We start from the raw sequence: 23,563 nt of genomic DNA, 5'->3' as shown, positions 1-23,563 counted from the left end.
GAGAGAGAGAGAGAGAGAGAGAGAGAGAGAGAGAGAGAGAGAGAGAGAGAGAGAAGAAGAAGAATACAGGGTAAGTGAGATAAAAAGAGAGGGATATAGACATAGAGCGAGCTAGATAGTGGTCTATACTTACATCTTGCCACTCTCCAGCTGCCCAGGTGTGATGGAGACACTCAGTAGCCTGGCAGGGCTGCGCAGCGGCCGGACGGTTGTGGGAACCACACAGCTCCTCTCTCACCCGCCCTGTACCCTTCAGTCTGCAGTACACATCTCTGTTCTGGACCCCCACTCCACAGGTGGCAGAGCACTACAAACACACACATTAGATTGACTGACACACAAGCTAGTCTGTTCACGATCAGGTTGTTGTCATTGCATTGCCAGCACAGATATCCTCATATGTCTGTCAGCTTACTACTGTAGCAACCAAGTCTGAAATTCACACAAAAACATACATTTTCCCATCCTGTCCCCTTTCACTCTCTCTGACCTGGACTAAGCATCAATGTTTTGTAACATACAGTASATCCTTTTTTCTGTCTGCTGGGTCTGCGTCACAGGCTACGATGCCTCTACACAATGTCCTTGAACAATGCAGACAGAGACATATGTTTTCCTCTGAGCCTACGGTTGTTGTGTCTGTGTGAGCCGTATTGTCAGTTTCCCCAGAGGTCTATCACCTGGTCCATCTCTTTGATGTCATTGAGAATCCTACCTACATGCTAAGGAAGCTCTCCAGCACTAATAGAACTCCAGGATTTCATTAGAAAGAGGTTTCACGGACAAAGATGAAGTGTTATCCTGGACTAAGAGCCATGTACAATGGAGACCCTCCATTCAAAGTGCTTTTTAGTCTAGGGCTAGGCTTAATCCAGGTCCGGAGACCAACCCCCAGGGTTCTAGAAGAAAGTTGTATAAATACTCACTATACAGCCACAATATCTTTAGAAACTGTAAGTTCCCAATTCATGTACAGTATACTGTATCATGTTGTATTACAACTGTGTGTAGGCCTACATCATCATCTCTAGTGTGTGCCGTTTAAGTGACGTTTTTACTCCTTAACATTTTGGAAGGCGAACAAAAGGCATAAAGAGAAATCAGACCTCAGATGAAGGTTTAAGCAAAAGAATGAGGCCTCATTTAAAGGCTGTCTTTTGTAATATCCCAAAGTGGGACGTAATATAGCCTCCTATTACGATTTTAACAACTGATACGGCTTAAGAAATTTGATTCTAATCTCTTTCCAAAATACTTTTGGTTTTCATTGCCGAGGATTACACTTGTCATAGTTAAGCACACTATTTGATGTTGGAGTTGAGTTCTCCAGAAACTGCTGCTCTCTACCCATCTACAGCATGTCGTTTTTGTTCATAAAAATATAATAATTTGTGTTAGAATACAATTAGAATTCAAATAGAATATAAGAAGAGCCTAGAAGTAGAACCTGTGATTCTAATTGTATGGGTTTTAAAGGAGAGAGGAGAGTGCAGCCGACCCACAGACATGCTTTTGCAAATTGGTTGATCACAGAGAGGCRGGAAATGCAGCTGTCACAGACCAATCAGTGAGCTTGCCGCCACTCCACTCCTGAGCATGGGCCGCTCCACACCAAGAGCTCCACAGGCGGTCCTTACCCTTTGCTCACGGATCTCCACACCCCCCTCCTCTCTCGTACCCCTTCACCAGACCCCCATTCAGAGGCGACTGAGGGGATTGAGTGGCTGGCTGCTGAAAAGCCCAAACGGTGGGTGCTGAGGTTTACAAAGTTGTCACAGGCATGAATGTTAAGATATAAAACATGTCTTTACGCTCTAGTTGTGGATTTCATGGTTTCTGGTGGTATGTGAAGGGAGATGATTGCTTCCAGACACCAGGGAGGGAAAGGGAGAGTGAGGCCCACAAAAGCTGGGAAGTGGCAGTGGTCTAATGGAGGAAGACAGCGATGGGCTCCCAATGGGGATTTCACAACCACACTTTGGGCGTGAGGAGCATACAGGACCTGAGGAGCTCTCTTTGCTCTCCATATTGTGTCCAACAGAAACATTACTTAAATAGAGTACATCTTCAGGGGGCCTGATAGAGTGAGAGAATTACGGCATTACCTCCCAAAATAATTTTCTTTGGGCATTGTCATGGCTGTGTATTTTCCCACCCAAACAGGGACGGCTCTCAAGGAACTACACTGGACTTTGTGCAAACTGGAAACCGCATATCCAGAGGCTGCATTTATTGTAGCTGGGCCCTTTAATAAAGRWAATCTGAGGAAAACGCTATTGAAGTTCTATCAACASATCTCTTATGCTACTCGCACATCGAGCCCTCTTGACCATTGCTACTCTCCGACGGGAACGCAGTGGAGAGGGTGAAAAGCTTCAAGTTCCTCAGCTTGCACATCAATGACAAACTGAAATGGTTCATTCAAACAGACACTGTGGTGAAGAACGAGCAACAATTCCTCTTCAACCTCAGGAGGCTGAAGAAATTTGCCTTGGCCCCTAAGACCCTCACAAACTTCTACAGATGCACCATAGAGAGCATGCTGTCGGGCTGTATTACTGCCTGGTATGACAATTGCAATGTCCACAACTGCAAGGCTCTCCAGAGGGTGGTGCAGTCAGCCCAATGCATCACCGGGGGCACACTGCCCGCCTGTCAGGACATCTACAGCACCTGGTGTCACAGGAAGGCCTGTTCATCCCGCTATCATCTAGAAGGCGGAGACAGTAAAGGCACATCAAAGCTGGGAAAGAGAGACTGATAAACAGCTTCTATCTCCAGGCCATCAGACTGTTAAACAGTCACCACTTATGGACAGACAACTACTCTTTCCTCTGCTCTGGACAACCTGTCAGAACATGACAAAGCTCCCTCCACCTCCATCTCCTTTACTCTCTGGTGGCCTTGTGATACATTTGGGCTTATGGATTTCCTCTCTGCTAGCACTGCTAAAGGACTAAATCAAATCAAACTTTAAATGCACTTTAAATAAAGTTTGATTTGATTTAGTCCTAATCTTTAATTTAGATTTTTGGTTGAAATGGAGATGTAAATCCAACATATTCATTATTAACTTGAAGATTAAATTTGACATCAACCAAAACTTGAAACCCTAGGCTTATATGTATTGTCTATTTTTAGTTGAACCCTGGGTTGAATTGAAACAATAGCTGTTGATGACTTTGCAAATGTTATATAGGCCAAATAGTGTCATTGATGAAATATGATTTCTAGAGAGAGTATGGCTACATTACATTTGCTCTGTTAAACCTACCCTTTGTAATGACTTTGATAGCGACAGTGAATCTATTTAGTTAAGAGAGCTCTCAATAATCATTGTCACAATAGCACAGTGGCAGTAGTCAGTGACAAATATCAAAGCTGGGCTGGACTTGATTAAATGGGATGGGAGACCAAATGGATAGCTGTAGATAGATCAACTCTCCAGTAGGAGGTGCTGCCCAGTCTATAGTTTTTTTTTCTGATAGTGGATATAACGTTGAAGATCTGAYGTTGTTTAAAGGTACAAATTCAACATATTTTATACAAGGTTTGTCCATGTTGAAAATGTGTTACCATGATGATATCATTCTGTGGTTGAAATTTGACTCTCAAAACAAAAATGACTTTTTGCAAATCCAATGTATTTTTCATATAGATTCCACGTTACAAACAGTTGACAAATGACATTTAAACAACGTTGATTCAACAAGTTTGTGCCCAGTGGGATCTGTCTGTCTGTAGAAAGTAGGTACCTTCTTGCATTTGTGATTTTTTTTAGAAGTGTCAGTTGCATGTTAAAACTTTTGTCCAGCATGCTGCATTGGTGCAGTAAAATGCACCCAAAAGGCACTGGGCAACTAGCCACTGCTGTTTGAAAAGAGTGCAAGAAATGTAAAGGAACTGGCATGATAACTAGTCAAACCCAGGAGAGAGAGCGAAAGCACAAGCTTCACTGAATTCCCATAACATTTCCTCTCACAAGTATACAAGTATGGTGCATTGCATAAACAGTTATGTAAATGTAGCCTGTGGTGTTTAACTCACATCGGAAGGACATTTGGTACAAGAGTATATAAACTGCTCAGTGATTGGACAGGTGCTCAGTGTGTACAGTACTGTATATGTTCTACATCTGGGGACACTGGGAAGCCCTTGACTGTGTTTGCGTTGGCGTCCCAGCTGCTAGAGGTGACTGTTAGCATTAGAGAGTGGCGGGTGGTGTGGTCCCCCCGAGGGGCCTGGGGGTATTTTGAGAGTGTGTGGGGACGGGGTGGTGAATGACACATACCTTGCTCCACCTGTTGGCCTTCCAGCTGGGGCATCCCTGGGCTCGGCAGGCCTTCTGTGTCCGGGGACGTGACAGATGAATGCAGTGCTCTTCCTCTATTTGGGTTTGGTTCTGGTTTTGGTAAACACAGGTTATCTCCCGCTGCTTGGTCCCCCGGCCACAGCTCACAGAACACTAGAGAGACAGAGAGGGAGATAAAACAAAATGGAGACAGTGAGTGCAAAGATTCTAGTGAATGCCTTTTCCAACAACACTTTTTGAAACCATGCTTATACCCGCTGCTCAAGTTCTGCGAAAGCACAACATGTCAATCAGTTTAGAACTTTATATGAATGAAGAGAGACAAAGTACTTAACCATCCAATGTGCTGTTTTGTGTTGCGCATTGAGAGCCTGCTTGTAATGATTTGATGGTTAATGGTTTCAATGGTCACGGTTAGCCCACTGCTTAGCTTACTCCTGAGGAGGTTCCCTCTCTACCACATGAAAGAGTAGTGAGCCAAATGAAATTGTCTAAAAGAGTATAAAAACCACAAGAATCAATGAAAATGTACTAGCAAAGATGTTATAAAATGTATAAAAGTATTCAACACGGTGCTTTGCTCAATATAGTGTCTTCAGTGTATGAGTTGGAGATAAACACACATGATATGTTATTGCATCTCATGGCCAAGTGAACGAGCTATAAACCACTTTTGGATAAACTAATCATGACATGGATCTCTGTAAAGCTTCCAGTGAACACCCAGGTTTGAATGCACTCCCCTGTTTAACGTGTAAACCCTGTACATGGCACAAACTAGAGGACACACACAAGCCCAGGAGAGAGAAGACTCACAAAGCTAAAAGACCTGGATGCATACATATGGCTAGACAATCATATGGTTTCAATAAGCTGTACAATGCTTCAGAAAAGCTACAGAGAAAACAAGAACAAAACGAATAAAAAGCAGAGAGATCCTGATGAGTCTTCAGAAAGCCCCATGACTGAGACGAAGGTCGGTCGACGGACAAAAATATTCTAGACTCTTCCGTCTTTATGAGTACAAACAGCAATTAGAGAGCCAGCTATTTCTGCTGTACTCTCAGTGAGAGAGTGAGCCCCTTTACACAAAGCCACTCTAAAATGGGGTATTGGAATAAAGTACAACAAGACGTGGAGAACTCTGTTTTGTCTTAGCATATTTTCCAGCCCAGATAATAAACATAATATTGTATTGTCCCTTAATTATGATCTCAGAATGTTGCATAACAGCAAAATGGTAAACTTGTGGTGGCCATAGATAGTACACTCTATTGGACTTACTGTGCTGTGATGGAATTATTTAAGGAAGATTTATTTTAGACATACTGTATTGATTTCTAACAAAAGCTGGTACTTTTTTAGGTTTGGACAACAGGAGCTGTGGGCATAGGATGTGAAGAATGACTTCTTTTTCCACTAATGGAGGAGAAGCATTCAAGCACTCAGAGAGACACGTTTGTGCAACACTTGGTGAGTTCACTCTGCTAGAGTACGCATTTGAACCATTTAAACAGAGAGGCACCTCCTGCTATCTTCTCTTCTTTACTGTGGTGAGGGCAGTGCTTGAGTTGACACCGCACACAGATACACTATATAATACACATTGTAATTACAAAGGCATTTTAAACACAGGGCTCAGCCCAGCTGACTAGGAGACTTCAAAGCTGCCCTGCGTTGACTGACTGATCCTAAACATGGCAGTTTCTTATACCCGCTGCACGCTCACTCAAAAATGATAACACTGCTCCCTCCACTTCAGACAGGAACGGAGACAGGCAGAAATTTACAGTAGGGGCGATAGAGGGGGTGTTAGCCCCTCCTTACTGCTGTCATTGAAGTAGAAAAAAATAGGAAAATAAAAAAGAGCAGGAGGAAGAAAGGAAACCACAGCCATACAGGCAGTGCTACGGGCAGTGCTACGAGCAGTGCTACGAGCAGTGCTCCTCAGCTGAACTGTATCTGCTGCCTGTTTAGCAGTGGGGAGAAGACATTATTAGGCGGCGTGCTCCTCCCTCTCCACAGCCAGGCAGCCTTATCTGTCAGCCATTAGTTAATCAAGGCTGGTAACGTAAAAGTAGAGCAGAAAACTGGCACAGCGCGTGGGACCAAAGGACAACCTCTGAGAGCTGAGCTGAGCAGAGCAGGAGGAGGGCAAGGACCCGGGAACCGACCAACTCCTCCACTCTAAACTCTACTACCAGGCTAGGCTGCTGCCTCACTCTACTCAACACTGGATCAGGTAAGTCAACTCTCCTCTTACTACGCTTCAACTGCTCAATTGCCTTTTCCATGAATAGCTGCTGGTCTTCTAACTAACATACTGAGGACAAAAGATTGTGATTTTCATTTGGAGAATTTAGTAAATGAGTAAATAAATGAGTAAATAAATATGACTAATGAAGGGTTACAGGCTGGTAATGCATGTTACTACAGTAAATACTACAGTGTGGGGATCTCATAATATACATGGGGGGGAAAGACTCAAGGTCACATTCACAGAAAATGTATATGGGGATTACAAACACTTAGCCACTTAAATGTATCCATTTACTGTACTGTAAGTCACACTGGATAAAAGTATATTCTAAGTTGCATATACATGTATTATTACTATTAAAACTTTGTTGAAAAAATATATATATACAAGTCGCATGAAAAATGACTTTCTCTCGAGACAGATTTGCTCTCCCAAGTTGTAACAGCAATTCATTTCACATGATTAGGTGGGTTAATTCTAGTATCAGCCAGTGAATTTCATCTGGAAGTAATATGGATTACTTTAGAAGACGGAAATAAATTGTTGCATGAAAGCCACCCCAGTAACACGGTTTTGTTTAACAAAGTTGTTCAACCAGAACGGGAGATGTATTACAGTACACAGAAAGAGATAAGCGATGTTTGGCCGTTTACTGCATTGTGCTAACAGCTAACAGCTAAGCAGCTTGTGCTTTTTCTTCTTCTTTCCACTGCATTCCTCTTTGCTAGTGTTTCAGGGTTCTGGGACAGTTCACTTCATTTATTGCCAGACCAAATCCAGCTAATTCATGTTTATTCTCTGTGCTATAAAGACCATACTATAAAACAGCTTGTTGCGCTTGTAGGTAAATAGACATGGAGCTGGCTTTTTTCATTTAAATGATTACGAATATTGATAGTTAAATGGACTTTGGTAGACTATACTGAAATGTGAGATGCATCAAGAATATTGACAGGTTATGTCTTTTTTCTATTTCCATGCTATTCATAAGATCATGTCTTTGTCTAGGCATGGCAGGCTGCAATTGTATGATGACAGCCGCCCATTCCATCGCAGAGAACAGGTAAGCCAATGGACACATGGAAGCGTTTAGGCATAGAGAGACCACGCTATTTGGTAACTTATGAGACCATGGAATGACCTGTAGTTCAGCCAATGCGACTACGCCTCAGCATATGCCACTTCAACAGAAAGAACACAGAAATCCCCATAGAACAACTCACTTTCAATTGATAGTTCACTTGGAATGTTTGTCAGATGTTTTCAAACCTTAAAAGGCACTGTCTAATTTCTTTAGTACCTATGTTTCTGGAGCAAGAACAAACTCACGATTGTGTGAAGGTTGTTCAGAATATTATACTCTGTACTAGCAAACTAATACTCATATACTATGTATAGAAATTGTCAACAGCTTCAAAAAAAGATGATCAAAGTCATATTGAAGATAATCTAGGTTTATGATCCTCCTAACAACTCAATATGTACTCATTTTCCAACGACCAAGTGATATTAGTGAACAAGAAACACTGATAGATTTTATTATAGCTTATTACTCTGATGTTGTTCCACTGATATTATTTCAGTTCATTACACTGATTATTACACTGATGTTATTACACCTTTATCAGTGTCAATGAGGGGAAAACATGTAAGAAGATGTTTGCAAAGCTCAGAGAGTGAGGGAGGCTAAGACATATGGCCAGAGAGCGGGATACTGCTGTATCACGGGATGCTTTCTCTGTTCAAGGTCCTGTTTTGCAAGAAAGTTTCAAAGACAGAAGTCAAAACAACACATGCTGCCGACGTGGGAAAAGCTGGTAAGATCAGAGCATCGTGGGGCGGAGGAATGTCAGAGTCATAGATCTTTCATCCTCAAGGCCAAAATGCCTGATCATCTCCATGCATGGGAAGAAACGATAAGCAACACCTCATATTAGCACTAATACAGTCCAGTCCAACCCTGGCCAACGTGGTCCAAATCTGGCATCCAGACATCAGTGGCCAAAGATATATCGTTAGACAATTACTACACGAGTAAGTAGGCTGTATTAACTGAAATTAATTGGTATTAACTCGCAAATAGGATTTCCTCACAAAAGAGTTGGTACAAACCAATGTCATAAGTATATTTAGGTACCGAAGGTAAAAAATAGGGACATTTCTTATTGGCGTCACCATGGAGTTTATTGTAAGGGTAATGATGATTGAAAAGGATATTGCAACGTCTAAATAATTATTGGTCTGTGTTAACAAAGTTGACAAAATGTTCACTACAAGAGCTTAAGGCTGCTTGTGATGGAAAATGAAAGCAGTCGACTAAACTCAACTGTGTAGTTGGTGCCAAACAATCCTAAAAGGGCATATTAAGTTTCCCCAACAGGATTCTCTTTTTAAGTCAACACCACTCAGAAAAGATGAACTGAGCAACCATAAGTCAACTTTCGGGAATGACAAAAACAACCAGTTTTTCTACCTGTCCAAACATTCAGCTGGAACCAAGATCCATTTCCATGTCCCACTCCAGAAAAACTCCATTGGTGCTTCATTGAGTACAATGCTGTTGTCTCATAAAGCTATGCCAGACCAGGAAAGTGAACCTGATCTAGAACAGCAGAACTAAAAAGACGGAACAATGCATGAGATTCTAAAGTGACCTTTTGGCCCAGGATTTCCAAGAGCTTCCAAGAGTCCCTATTCCTGGCAAATTCCATCTTCTTCTTACTCAACACCACTTCACTGTTAAGCTGTCAAGACCCAAACTCTAGTGTCATTTATCCTAGTGACGAGTTCACAACCAAAGCCAAAGACATGGTGTTCTTTAAAATAAATAAATAAAATAAAATGTTATTTGTCACATGCTTCGTAAACAACAAGTGTAGACTAACAGTGAAATGCTTACCTACGGGCCCTTCCCATCAATGCAGAGAAAAATGATAGAAAAAAATGATAACACGAGGAATAAATACACAACGAGTAACGATAACTTGGCTATATACATGGGGTACAGCTAACGTTTGTCTTTCGGCATTGTTCATCCTGGGTTCCCATAATAGAATTGCATCGTAAGACACCAACGACCTTGACCTTGGCCTTGTGATCCAACCAAAAAGCTACAGTGGACTCCAAAAGTGGTGTTAAAACTTGAGAATAACTGTGTCCTTAACAGTAGAAGKAAAACAAGTTATTAGGTAAAAGCATTGACTACAAAGTCAAAGGCAACTATAATTCCTTGGCTTCCAGCATATCAGATATAATATTTGCCCACCAATGACTGCCTCACGTAGCCACACTGTATATTTTCAGATCCTAGACGGGTGTCAAACATAGGGGATGGTTTGAGGGATGGTTTGAGTATATACTATATTTTCTAATAGGACTATATCATTATTCTATCATTATACTGAGTGGCGCAGCGGTTTAAGGCCCTGCATCGCAGTGCTAGAGGCGTCACTACAGACCCAGGTTCGATCCCGGCTGTAGAAATAATACAGTTCCTTGACTGTGTCCCTTAGGGCGTTGCACAATTGGCCCAGTGTCGTCCAGGTTAGGGGAGGGTTTTGCCGGGGCAGGCTGTCATTGTAAATAAGAATTTGTTCTTAACTGACTTGCCTGGTTAAATATATACAGTATATAGTTTTTTAAATTTGATACTTTAAAATGACAAAAAGCAAATCCAAACTGTGTAGAAATAATACAGTTCCTTGACTGTGTCCAGCTCGCTAATAATCACCCAAATGAAAACAAGACAGTCAGGGAGCATAGAAAATTCAAAAAACAATGGATAGATTACAATAAAAAAAAAATGATGGCGAGGAAATATAACCAATATTCAGTGCGGCCCTCCAGACCTCATTGACAAAATTAGTTTGTGCTTGCAATTTACTCTGGCGGATCTGACACTGGAGGATGATATAAGAGGACTGAACATTGCGTGATGTAAACGGTGGTGCCGTTTAATCACAAAAGGATGGGAGGGAGGGAGGCTGAATATGAGTACTGTAGGCTCAGACATTGACTTGCTGGAATGTCTTCACCATCTGTGAACCAGCGGCCCTAAAGCTCTGAGAGACAGATGCGCAAGTAGAAACAGACCTGTAGAAACAGACCTGCCATTAGCCAGGTAGCTAATGTGGAACGTGCAATACAGGACMCACATCAGTAAAGGTAGAGTCTGGAAGTCTTCATATAAAGAGTAATATACTGACGTCTATTGCACTGCTAACTGACGCCACACCAGAAAGCAGCGGTGTAGGGTGTCTTGGTAAGATGTGAGGTAAAAAGTGATAAGCTCTACTTTCTAGGGAGATATGCTATTTTGAGTGGGTTATCACGTTCTTCTAGGGCATCCTCAAACTCTTTCCCACTGAACCAAGTTTGGGGAGAATATATTTTTGAGACAAATATGAAGAGTTTGTACAGTCCAACTACCAAGGTACATCAACATGATAGCCACCAACAAGCCCCAACATGAATAATCTCCAGTAGAGACGAGGAGAGAGGAACATGCATTGAAGTCCCATTTCAGAGAGGATTCACCCCATAAGCTTTAGAGACCTTTCTTTCAGATGCGTTGCAATGCCAGTTGAGGACCTGTTCCCAATCATTGGACGAGCCAGGGAAAGCCTAGTTTAAACGCTTCCAGATCTCTACTTATTTTATCCCCCTGCATCCATCCCCAGCTGTAGCGCCGGCGAAACAAAAATCTGCCTAAACTAGTCTCTTCCCCTCTCTCAATCTTTTCCMCACTCTCTCTCCCCTTGCTCTGCTCTGTATCCAGTTTCTTTGTGGTCGCGAGTCAACTCCTGCCATTTTATGTCATCACCCTCTGTCACTGAGACTGCATTAGTGGCTATGTCTAAACGAGGCTTTAATGTACAGGACTAGGCCACAGAGACAAATATATATCAAACTTTGAAGTTTGACATCAACCGTGCTTGATCGCAGATGTCTATATAGGCAGGAGGGTTCACTGGTTTAGATGAAAGACTCTCCATTGCTGACACTTAATATTTATGTTCCATATGTACTATATAAATATCTTGTCTAGTTCTCTCTCAGTCAAACGTTAAGAAATGTGTGTGTTTTGTTGGGCAATCTGGGATAAAAACAAATCAATCTTTGTATACAAGCCATGTCTTTTCTCTGTCATTTGTTTCTATTGAGGCATGGCAGCATTATTTCATTGCTCTCTAAATTGCAAGAAATTGCAAGAAATAAATCTTGGACACATCAATGTTGATGGAGAGCATGCTAATATTACAGTTGTTTTTTAATCAAATCCTGGGACAAAAACAAATTACTTTGATTTAAAACAGACAGGAAATGTAATAATGAAAAAAAAAGAGACTTATTTTGATATATATTTTGGCTGTACTCCATGTTTTCCAACTGTTTGGCCTTTCGATACAGACTTTGTTGCTGCTGTCAAAGCTATACTTCTGTCCAAAGATGTTGATGCCTCAGATAACATCTCGAAGCAGAATCTGGTTTGGTGCCTCCAAAGGCTTAACCCTCCGAACATGCCAAATCCTACAAGTATACTGACCAATACAACTCATCAATTGCATAATTTTGTTTGGTTAAACATTGAATAAACCACCACTAACAGGGACCAAATGTAACATTAGCATCCTGCTCTGGTTTCCAACCTATGACAAGAACCATGCTTGAAGAACTGAGACTGAGGGAACCTCCAAGTCTCCAAGTTCTAGCTAGCTCCAGTTGATCAGTGCTAGACCGGCATATGGGCTGGATCAGAAAACACAAGCTCAATGATGTTACTACCATCTGACCCCAGGGTGACAGGTTTAGGGAATTTGCCTCAGGCCAAAGTCAAATATGTTTATGTTGTGGATTTCATTTTAACAAATTGTTGGTTAGTGCTGCTTCACCCCAAAAATGTTTGCAGCTGTTTTTAAAGCAGTCATCATTACTTAATGATGTTACCATTGTTGCTATATATATTTTGTGTGGAACTCTACTGCTCCYAAACTGTGTTTGTATAACAAAATCTGTGCAATAAATGTCAATTATTTTCTGTCGTTGGTGATTTATTCTCTTTGGAATCAGTTAATGCTTACATAGCTTGATTGCTATATTGGACAAACCCTGACTGAAGAATGCCACAAGATACCCTAATCATCTCACCAGGTAAGTCCATGACACAAGATTCAACCCATATAACTGCCACTTGAGAAAGCAAATCCCTTTGTGAAACATGCCAACATACAGTACAGTGCATTAGGAAAGTATTCAGACCACTTGACTTTTTGCACATTTTGTTATATTACAGCCTTATTCTAAAATTGATTWAAAAAAATCTTCATCAATCTACACACAATACCCCATAATGACAAAGCGAAAACAGGTTTTTAGACATTTTAGCAAATKTATTAAAGAAACAGAAATACCTTATTTACATAAGTATTCACTGACTAGGTAAACCCCTTTCCTTTCCTTTCCTTTCCTATTCAGACCCTTTGCTATGAGACTCGAAATTGAGCTCAGGTGCATCCGGTTTCCATTGATCATCCTTGAGATGTTTCTACAACTTGATTGGAGTCCACCTGTGTTAAATTCAATTGATTGGACATGATTTGGGAAAAGCACACACACCTGTATATATAAGGTCCCACAGCAAAAACCAAGCCATGAGGTTGACGGAATTGTCAGTAGAGCTCCGAGACAGGATTGTTTCAAGGCACAGATCTGGGGAAGGGTACCAAAACATTTCTGCATCATTGAAGGTCCCCAAGAACACAGTGGCTTCCATCATTCTTAAATGGAATACGTTTGGAACCACTAAGACTCTTTCTAGAGCTAGCCGCCCGGCCAAACTGAGCAATCGGGAGAGAAGGGCCTTGGTCAGGGAGGTGACCAAGAACACGATGGTCCCTCTGACAGAGCTCCAGAGTTCCTCTGTGGAGATGGGAGAAGCTTCCAGAAGGACAACCATCTCTGCAGCACTCCACCAATCAGGCCTTCATGGTAGAGTGGCCAGATGGAAGCCACTCCTTAGTAAAAGTCACATGACAGCCCGCTTGTAGTTTGMCAAAATGCACCTAAAGGACTCTCAGACCGTGAGAAACAAGATTCTCTGGTCTGATGAAACCAAGATTGAACTCTTTGGCCTGAATGCCAAGCGTAATTTCTAGCGGAAACCTGGCACCATGCCTACAGTGAAGCAGGGGATGTTTTTCAGCAGCAGGGACTGGGAGACTAGTCAGGATCGAGGGAAAGATGAACGGAGCAAAGTACAGAGAGATCCTTGATGAAACCCTGCTCCAGCGCGTTCAGGACCTCAGACTGGAGCGAAGGTTCACCTTCCAACAAGACAACAACCCCAAGCACACAGCCAAAACAATGCAGGAGTGGCTTCAGGACAAGTCTCTGAATGTCCTTGAGTGGCCCAGCCAGAGCCCGGACTTGAACCTGATCGAACATCTCTGGAGAGACCTGAAAATAGCTGCGCAGCGACACTCCCCATCCAATCTGACAGAGCTTGAGAGGATCTGCAGAGAAGAATGGGAGAAACTCCCCAAATACAGGTGTGCCAAGCTTGTTGCTTCAACAAAGTACTGAGTAATTTATTTTTGGTATTGGCTCTGCTTATTTTATTTGTCCTGTTGAAATTATCTCCTCTATTTGGAAGCATGATATAATACAACAGAAAAGAGGCAGAAATGAATCCATCAACAATATTGTATGAACATAATTTTGGGGGATTTCGATTTGGGACCTCTTCAAATATAACAAACTTGCCAACATTGATTAATACCAATTATTCTTGTAATAAAACACAATACTCTGTTGGTTTCCAGCGAAAGGCATTACGGAGATAGCCCTATTACTACAATTGTAAACAGATGTATGTGCCAGCCTGTGCCAAAGTTGGAGTATGTTTTCTCTTGAGTGTTTGCAAAATAAAATGATTAAAAAAACATCATAACAATATGAAGAAAGCCTGCAGTCTGTTTTACATTATATTTTGTGTGGTTTTAATTTATGCTGTTTATGCTATTTTATAAAGCACACTTTTATGCTATTCTAAAATACTCCGATTGCTGGCTTTAGATTAGCTGGATAGAGACATGAGGAGTAACTGCAAGGGTATATATTTTTTCTGTATCAACAAATATTGCAGGTATCATATATTGTGTACCAAATGCTATAGGGATATAATTAAACCGAAACAGTTATCTTGAAGTTTGTGTCTGAAGTTAGTTTGACCTGTGTACAACTTTTGGGCGATGGTTCAGCATTTAGGATGTGGGCCTTTATGTCTCGATAACTTTTGCTCAGTGTAGTTTATATTTTAGACAGTATTTGGTATAAACCCCAAAAAATACAGAGCACATATGATGCTATTTCCTGTACTGTGATGAGCATAAAAGTAAATGTTCAACAATATGACTTTGAAGTTATGGAGCAAATGTCATTGCCAAAGAATACAACACTTTCCAAGTATTACAGCATGATGCCACATTGAAAAACAACACACATTTCACAATCTTTGTTTCTTTAATATTTTTTACAGTGGGAAAAGATATTTCAACATTCTTATGTATTTTTGAATGTGAACTAAATAAATAGAAAAAGATTAACATTTGAACAAAAAAACTTTAAGCAATGCACTGTTGCCCCACAGCACAATCACTGAGCACCTTGGGTAAACAAGTTGGAGACGCGAAGGGCGACTGGGCTGGCGAGGCTAAGGAGGAGTCTTGGATGAAGTGAATGTCTTGGGACAGACGGAGACAAAGGAATGTGGAAGAGGAGGAAGAAGACAAGAGAGAGAGCCCAGAGTGGACCTCACAGGAGAGCTTACGGTCAACACAAACAAAGAGCCATTTTGGTAACACTTCACCTGAACTATGTGTCAGGAAGACTGCACCTTGATGTCACACATGTCATGACACTTTGGGAAACCATGTTTCACGTACTAGTGTTTTTCATGCTGTCGAAGGATATAAAATAATATATGTTGACTGGCTGGCTATCCATCAAGCAAGATGTAGTAGTTAGTAATGAAATGTTTTGAAATGTATGGATCAGTTATGGGATGCCAGGTCAGGTTTTTGCCAGGTCAGGTTTTTGACAGGTCAGGTTTATGACAGGTCAGGTTTATGACAGCATTACGAAGGTTATGACAGATAGTTCAACCCAAGTGTTACATGTATCTAAACTGAAACAAATACAACATTCAAGCTGCATCAATGAATAAACTATTGTAAACAAAAAAAAAACCTTTTATTTGAAAAAATCCTTCAGAAATATAGAAACTGGCCCAAGAAAAAAGTGAAACAGCAACAAATGACTACAGTATCATAAAAGAGAGGTATTTGTGTGCTTCAGTTGGTACGAGATTAGCGGATGCCAATTCAGTTTTATCTTCTGAGCAGACTTTCAGATGAAAAGCACATTGGAAGTAAATCTACTGTGAAATGGTAGAGCTTTAAAAATTGGATTGCATAGTTTGACATTTGTACACCATATTAGATGGATTTATCTTGATTATACGGCATGTAACATAAGCTATACATCAGGTATGACCTGTGAATAAGTTCAATAATACAACTTTACAGTGCCTCTTGTACTTGACTGTTATGTCAATCTGTTTAGAGCACCTACAGCCAATTTATCAGAGGCAAAGACAAAAGGGCTCTAATTCGCTGACTTCTGAAAAAATGGAAGACTGGTGTTTCTATAGAAACCCCACTGTAAACATAATTTTGATGTAAACTTCTCCTGTACTATAGTGCAGTTTTACAGTAGAGACAAAGGGCCCACCATGCAAGACAAATATTGAAACCACTTGTGCCACTATGACCAACTAACACACTAACGACAAGACAGAAAAATTACAACACGTACTGGTGAGGGTGAGAGTATATTGTGAGGTTGAATGTTTTGCCAAACAGTGATCCCTGTACAATGTTCAGTTCTGTGATACCAGAAGTGTAGAAGGTGTGTGCCTGGCCTTTGTAGCTACTACTGTACATGACTTTCTGCGCCCAATATTTGCCTTGCATAGGCATTATAGCTTTTTTCCTACAGTAACAGTATGTGTCTAAGCATTTCAAATATCTACCATTTCAAATTCAACCCTAAAATACAGTGTTATATCTAGACTATCTATAGTATTCTATAGTTACTGTTTTTTATTATTTTGTATTTATAATTCATTGGCAGTTATTTAAAACCTTAGAAGTCCACCTTGTTACATGAGGGCTACATAGGGATGATAGAACTGTGAAAAGATCTAGAATATAATATTCTAAGAGGGATGGCACCATTTTGAAAACTGCATTTAACGTTTAATCTTTAAAAAAAAAAATCATAATTTTAAAAATAGTAACAAAACATACTGTCGTTTTGAAAGTACTTTCCTCTGTACAAACTGTCATTATTCATGAGACGCAAGAGATCCAACCAAAAGCACCAGTAAAATATTAAATATCATATTCAGTTATGAAACCTAGCCGCTAAAAATAAAATCATACTGTACAAAGATACATACACAAAATACAGTAACAGTAATTTGTTGCTGTTTGATAAAGGTAACTCTTATACACAAATATACACTTGTGTACTTTCAGTTACAGGGTGAGACAGAAATCACAAAAAACGTTTACTTCACGCTTCACATATGAAATAAATATATTTTGAGTTACTCACTCGCCTCTGCAAATATATGGCATTGTTGGACAACATTGTCCTTCTAATTTATAGTTTTCATTTGGAGTCTAAGTTCCARATGGGAACCGTGTGTTTCTGATGATTCCCAATGTGGAGCAGCATTCCTGTGTGTGCTCTTTTCCCCCTTGTTTCTAATCAGCACCATGCCACTCCAGGGCCCAGTGTGGGTGGGCTGGGGCTATCCTAACCTAGCGCTGACACTAGTGCTCCATTGACTCTCCTACAGATAGGCTAAAACAGTTAGCTAGCCGCTAGCCTCTAGCTGCTAGTGGATGGGCCAGAAGTACACTCCCTGTAATTTAAGCACACCCCCATGTCTACTCACGGCTTATGGTGACACGCCCCAGTGAAGGAGGAAGTTAAGGAGGAGGAGAAGTTATGGGAAGAGGAAGTACTATCGTACCGGCTTCCATGGTCGGCGGTGCCAGGATGTGCTGCCCGGGCACAGGTACAGGCTGCACTGCTCCATGTCAGGAGGCTTATCCAGGACGTCACAGTTGTGGTCATTGAGTCTCTGTCCGTTGGGCCGCTCGCACACCACCTGGCGCGTCCTCCTGCCTCCGCCACACGTCTGGGTGCACTGAGAGTGGAGAAGAGAAGAGGGGGTCACTTAGTATTTAGCAAGACTTTTGAGTTAAAGTCAGGCTACTTGGTACAGTATCTCAATAGTTCTTCTTTCAGTGCGGGAGCAGATGAACAAGAGGTGCAGAGGAAAGGAAGCCACTTTAGACTATTGAAATGCATGCCCAGGAGTCGGAAATGAGTATCTGTAGTTTAGTAGTGGACTATATTGTTGTAGCTTTAACAGAGGCAGATCTGTTTAAGGATGTGCATAGCCCCTGTAGTGCATGTGTACTCACCTCTCGGGAGAGGCTATACAGACACGCCTGGTGCCCAAATTGATGATGTATGTCGCACAGCGAGAGTCGAGTGGAGACTCGGTTCAGTCAGATTCGGTTCAGTCAGTCGTCTCAACTCGTCTCTCAGATGCGCGACATACGTCATCAATTTGGGCACCAGGCGTGTCCGTATAGCCTCTCCCTCACCTCTCCCCAGATGCCGTAGTTCCACAGAGGGCAGGGTCCTGAGTCGCAGCTCTTGGACTCTGCAGGTTTGACCCTCTGGTCACAGTGGCTGGTGCTGCGACCCTCCGCATCCTGACACACAACCACCCTCCTCTGGAAGCCCCCTGCACACGTACTGGAGCACTACGGAGGGGCACAGAGTGTGTTACAGAGGGAAACACACACACACAACTCTGTACACAGCCTGTACACTACCTTACCAGCTGCAATCTAGTCATATCCTTACTATCTGTCCGAGTGAATAGAGTGAGAGATCACTATGTGAGGAAAAGCAGAAATGCAGTCAGACAATTAGGTGAGGGAGAGAGCAGTGCATGGAGATGGTATCATAGTCCCAGAAGTTTTTCTTGACCACGTGGAACATCATGACCCCCCCGAACCCCCCGGCCATATTGCCTACAACTAGGTGTCTAGGAGTTTTCCCTGGTCAGGTGAGTGTAAAATCTCTGGCACCATGGTACTGTACATACTCCTCCCCAGGGTCCCGTCCTCCACTGGTTGTCTGCCGAGGGAACGTTCCAACTGCTGTGGCCCGGGTGGCTGGCAGGGTTGTGGGGGCTGTAGGGCTGGTCATTGGGCCTCTGGTGGTACACGGAGGGGCAGGGGGTGGCCGTACACTCGTGCTCTGTGCTGGGCCTCTCGTCCTGGTCGCAGAATGACTCATCCACCTGGTGGTGGTAGTTACTGCATTCCACCTGCCTGGTGGCCCGGCCCACACCACACGTCACTGAACACTGGGGAAACAATAGACACAAGGTCATATCACTGAACACTGGGGAAACAATAGACACAAGGTCATATCACTGAACACTGGGGAAACACTAGGATCACAAGGTCATATCCACTGATACACTGGGCAAATCAATAGACAAAGGTCCATATCACGTGAACACGGGGGAAACAATAGACAAAAGGTCATATCACTGAACACTGGGGAAACAATAGACACAAGGTCATATCACTGAACACTGGGGAAACAATAGATACAAGGTCATATCACTGAACACTGGGCAGAGAACATAGCAAAATAACTTTAATAAGTGATGCATTATTTTAGTAGTAAAGGCATAATAGCTACTCATACATATTTATACTTATAAATGTAATGGGGTTAAAAAGTGACAACAACTGTAACATACAGGAGACCACTCCCAGGAACTCCACTGGCCACACGAGCTGAAGCAGGCTGAGGATTCTGGGGGCCGGGGGAGATGAGCACAGTAGGACTCGTCTGCCACTCCACCCTGGGCGTCCCGACAGCTGACATAGCGGGCACGCTTCCCCTTCCCACAGGAGACAGAGCACTGAGACAGACACACAGAGGAACCCACACACATTCAAGATTAGAGTTACAGTGTGTCACACTTACATATAAAGCACTTTACATGAACTCATACTGGCTGATGTGTTTCATTGAAGATGTGTGCATAACAACAGTCTATTTTCAATGAACTGATAAAGGATACAATTAAAACCACCAGCTCAGACACTCTGTGACAAATGCATTAAAATGAATAATTTGTACTCTCTGTCTCTATATGACGAGACTCCTCCGTGAGGTGAAATTCGAGCTGCACCCGGGCAAACTCAACAGGAGGACATAGTAAACTTTACCAAGGGGTGAATACCTACTGCGATCTAAAGGCACCATCTGAAACACACATGTAAATATCACAATCATATCAATTACACCAAATTGCCCATGACTTTACACGAGAGGATGGCAGTATCGCTCCTGAGTGGAATGTATGTGTGTTTTTTCAGAGGGACCACACTTGCGCTAGCCTCCTCTTTGACATGCGAACTCACAGCCTCTCTGACAGGCATACAGACAAACTGAGATTCATGTTTGAAACCAAAGCCTCATGTTTAGACAGAGATCTGTTTTTTTTTATTTGCACTGGGCAACAATGCAAAACACCAGGGCGAGGGAGTGTGTGTGTGTGAGGCTGAGCAGTGCTGCATTCTATAGACCAGTGAATCAGACAGAGGGGTAGTAATGGCGAGGCAGAGAGAGCTACTGTACGTGAGTGTTTATAAGCCTATTGGTGCGTGTGAGCGGTTGCAGTGCTCACTGTGGTCCAGGAGCCATATCTCCACTGTGTGAGGAGCTGACCAGAGGTGTCAGGGCGGACGGTGCTGTGTTGAGGAGAGGCCCAGGGACACGGTGCCACCTCACAGTCCTGGCTGTCCCTGGGTCTGGATGCTGCGTTACACTTCCTGTCATCCACCGTGTCCCCATACAACCCTGACACACACCTCACAGCCCGCATCTGGTAACCATGGCCACACGTCACTGCACACTGCAACAACACACATAGGAGAGAAACACACAGGGTCAGATGATGGCCTGAGACTCCAAAAGGATTGACACTAAAACCTTGGCAGATCAGTGTTTACTTCAAGGAAGGATGCAATTTTAACTCAGCTCACATAGTCTAGCCCAGCCAAGCCCAGTCTAACTTAATGTAGTTGAACCCTACTACTTCCCAGACACCCACCCTCTCCCCCAGATCTCTGCTAACGGAGCGGCAGGTAGCCTAGTGGGGCGGCAGGTAGCCTAGTGGGGCGGCAGGTAGCCTAGTGGGGCGGCAGGTAGCCTAGTGGGGCGGCAGGTAGCCTAGTGGCCGGCGCAGGTAGCCTAGTGGGGGGGCAGGTAGCCTAGTGGGGGGGCAGGTAGCCTAGTGGTTAAGAGCGTTGGGTCTATAACTAAAAGATTTCTGGTTCAAATCCCTGAGCTGACAAGGTAAAACATCTGTGAATGTACCCTTGAGCAAGGCACTTAAACTCTCATTTCTTCTGTACATTGTTCTGGATAAGAGCATCTGCAAATTAATGTATTTGTCTTTATGATGGATCCCCACGGCAGCAGCTACTCATTCTGGGGTCCAGCAAAGTTAAGGCAGTTATAAAAAATGTAATTCCTTCACAACAGATTTTACAACATATTAAGTGTGTGCCCTCAGGCCCCTACTCTACTACCACATATCTAGAACACAAAATCCATGTGTACGTGTGTGTATAGTGCATATGTTATCGTGTGTTTGTATGCATGCGTCTGTGCCTATGCTTGTGTTGCTTCACAGTCCCCGCTGTTCAATAAGGTGTATTTGTATCTATTTTTTWAATCTAATTTTACTGCTTGCATGAGTTACTTGATGTGTAATAGAGTTCCGTGTAGTCATGGCTCTATGTAGTACTGTGTGCCTCCCATAGTCTGTTCTGGACTGTGAAGAGACCTCTTGTGGCATGTCTTGTGGGGTATACATGTGTGTCCGAGCTGTGTGCCAGTCATTCAAACAGACAGCTCGGTGGATTCAACATGTCAATACCTCTCCCAAATACAAGTGGTGATGAAGTCAATCTCTCCTCCATTTTGAGCCATGAGAGATGCATATTATTAATATTAGCTCTCTGTGTACATTCAAGGACCAGTCGTGCTGCCCTGTTCTGAGCCAATTGTAATGTACACACATTTGGTGGAGGAAGTGCTGCAGGATTTGGGCAGTAGATTGTGATTACACAGGAATTAACAGCCATATATACTGTATACCAGCTCTGTCAATGGAACTATCATGTTGAGTCAATGAATGGTCAAAGACATGAATTCATCCATTCAATCCTGCCATACTGGCTTGTGCACACCAGACAAGGTGCATGTATATAGGCTGAGGAAGTATTGGACTAGCAGACTTACAGGGTCTGTATGTGTACGGCTCCGTCTAAGGCAGTGGGGGGACCTGATAGTGTGGTGAGTTATGGAGTGGTGTGCTCTGACTTGAGATGTCATTTCCTCCCCTAGCGCTCTCACTCTGCCCTCATATCCTGTTGGAGTAAATCTGACCCCACACACAGATACACACCACAGATACACACTGGGAAGGAAGGGGATGTATGTGCAAAGCACACGTGCAGCCAGACACATAAATAACACACACTACAATGTTACATACTTAAACATTCATTCCTGCACATTCATTCCTATTCAATCACAAAGATTCAACCACACGAGAACCTGAATCTGTCAGACACAGGCACATGCAGATCCATCCATCTGGACTCACCGGTCCCCAGACTCCGACCTGCCAGGAGGCACAATCTGGCAGCTCACAGCTCCCCACGGCTAGAGGCTTGGTGTTGGGGTCACAGAAGTGTTCACTCAGATTCTCCTCTCCTACCCCCACACTACAGGATACCTGCCTGTGTCTCATCCCCTTCCCACACGTCACCAAGCACTGGGAGGGGACAGAGGGAGAGATAGGGTCAGGGTGAGGGAGGAAGACTAATAAAGTATATGTGTTATGAAGGGTGTGTGTGTGTGGGGGAGGAAAATTGTGTGATTGTGTGTGTAAAATGTTATCCTCAAAGTGTGTGTGCATGTTAGAGCAAATGTGATGCGTTTACATCAATACACATATACTTTATAAAGTGTGTATATTTATGTGTTTTATTATGTGTTTACATCAATACGCATATACTTTATAAAGTGTGTATATTTATGTGTTTTATCATATGTGTACATTAATACGCATATAATTTATAGAGGGTGTATATATTTATGTGTTTTATTATGTGTGTACATCAATATGCATATACTTTATAAAGTGTGTATATTTATGTGTGTTTTATTATGTGTGTACATTAATATGCATATACTTTATAAAGTGTGTATATTTATGTGTGTTTTATTATGTGTGTACATTAATATGCATATCATTTATAAAGTGTGTATATATTTACGTGTGTTTATAGAAGCGTTTATTGATGTGAATGTAACAGTGTGTGAATTTGTGTCATGTGTGTGTTTGCACTGTGTGTGTGCGTATGTGTGTGTGTGTACTGTGTGTGTGTGAAGTGTGTGTGAAGTGTGTGTGAAGTGTGACCCGTACCTCACTCCACTCGCTGACTGACCAGTCAGGGCAGGCCTGGTCGTTGCAGCTCTCCTCGATCATTCTCTGGTAGTCACTGCACTCCCTGTCCACCAGTCTCCTCCCCAGATTGTTCATACAGTAAGAGTCCCTGGTGCGGGCCCCACCACCACACGTCTTAGAACACTGAATGATGCACACAACACTCAGCATTAGATTCACCATTCAACATGTACTGCACAAAAGTCTAACAAAAACACTGCACCAAACATGTACAAAATACTCTCTACTACCTGTAATCTAAATCACATGTCCACTTATAATAACACCTGTCATGCAT

General features: G+C 42.5%; 1 protein-coding gene and 1 long non-coding RNA gene across 2 annotated transcripts in view; one reads left to right on the top strand and one right to left on the bottom strand.

Annotated features, from left to right (window-relative positions):
- LOC111952712 (A disintegrin and metalloproteinase with thrombospondin motifs 20-like) overlaps window positions 1-23,563 on the bottom strand; it is a 147,757-nt gene that overhangs the window by 26,383 nt on the left and 97,811 nt on the right. Inside the window, 9 exon segments of the mRNA XM_070435168.1 lie at window positions 134-307; window positions 4,292-4,465; window positions 17,674-17,850; window positions 18,317-18,478; window positions 18,826-19,089; window positions 19,495-19,659; window positions 20,431-20,658; window positions 22,420-22,590; window positions 23,245-23,409. Of these exon segments, the coding sequence (XP_070291269.1) occupies window positions 134-307; window positions 4,292-4,465; window positions 17,674-17,850; window positions 18,317-18,478; window positions 18,826-19,089; window positions 19,495-19,659; window positions 20,431-20,658; window positions 22,420-22,590; window positions 23,245-23,409 (1,680 nt within the window).
- On the top strand, window positions 6,202-12,609 carry LOC111952447 (uncharacterized). The gene is made up of 3 exons (XR_002875736.2): window positions 6,202-6,554; window positions 7,581-7,635; window positions 8,320-12,609. It is a non-coding gene; the product is annotated as an uncharacterized lncRNA (long non-coding RNA).

The sequence above is a fragment of the Salvelinus sp. IW2-2015 genome, linkage group LG26 (genome assembly GCF_002910315.2).
Source record: "Salvelinus sp. IW2-2015 linkage group LG26, ASM291031v2, whole genome shotgun sequence".
NCBI classification, from domain to species: Eukaryota; Metazoa; Chordata; class Actinopteri; order Salmoniformes; family Salmonidae; genus Salvelinus; species Salvelinus sp. IW2-2015.
Note: the sequence above shows the minus strand (reverse complement) of the source record. Positions and strands in the feature narration are given on the sequence as shown.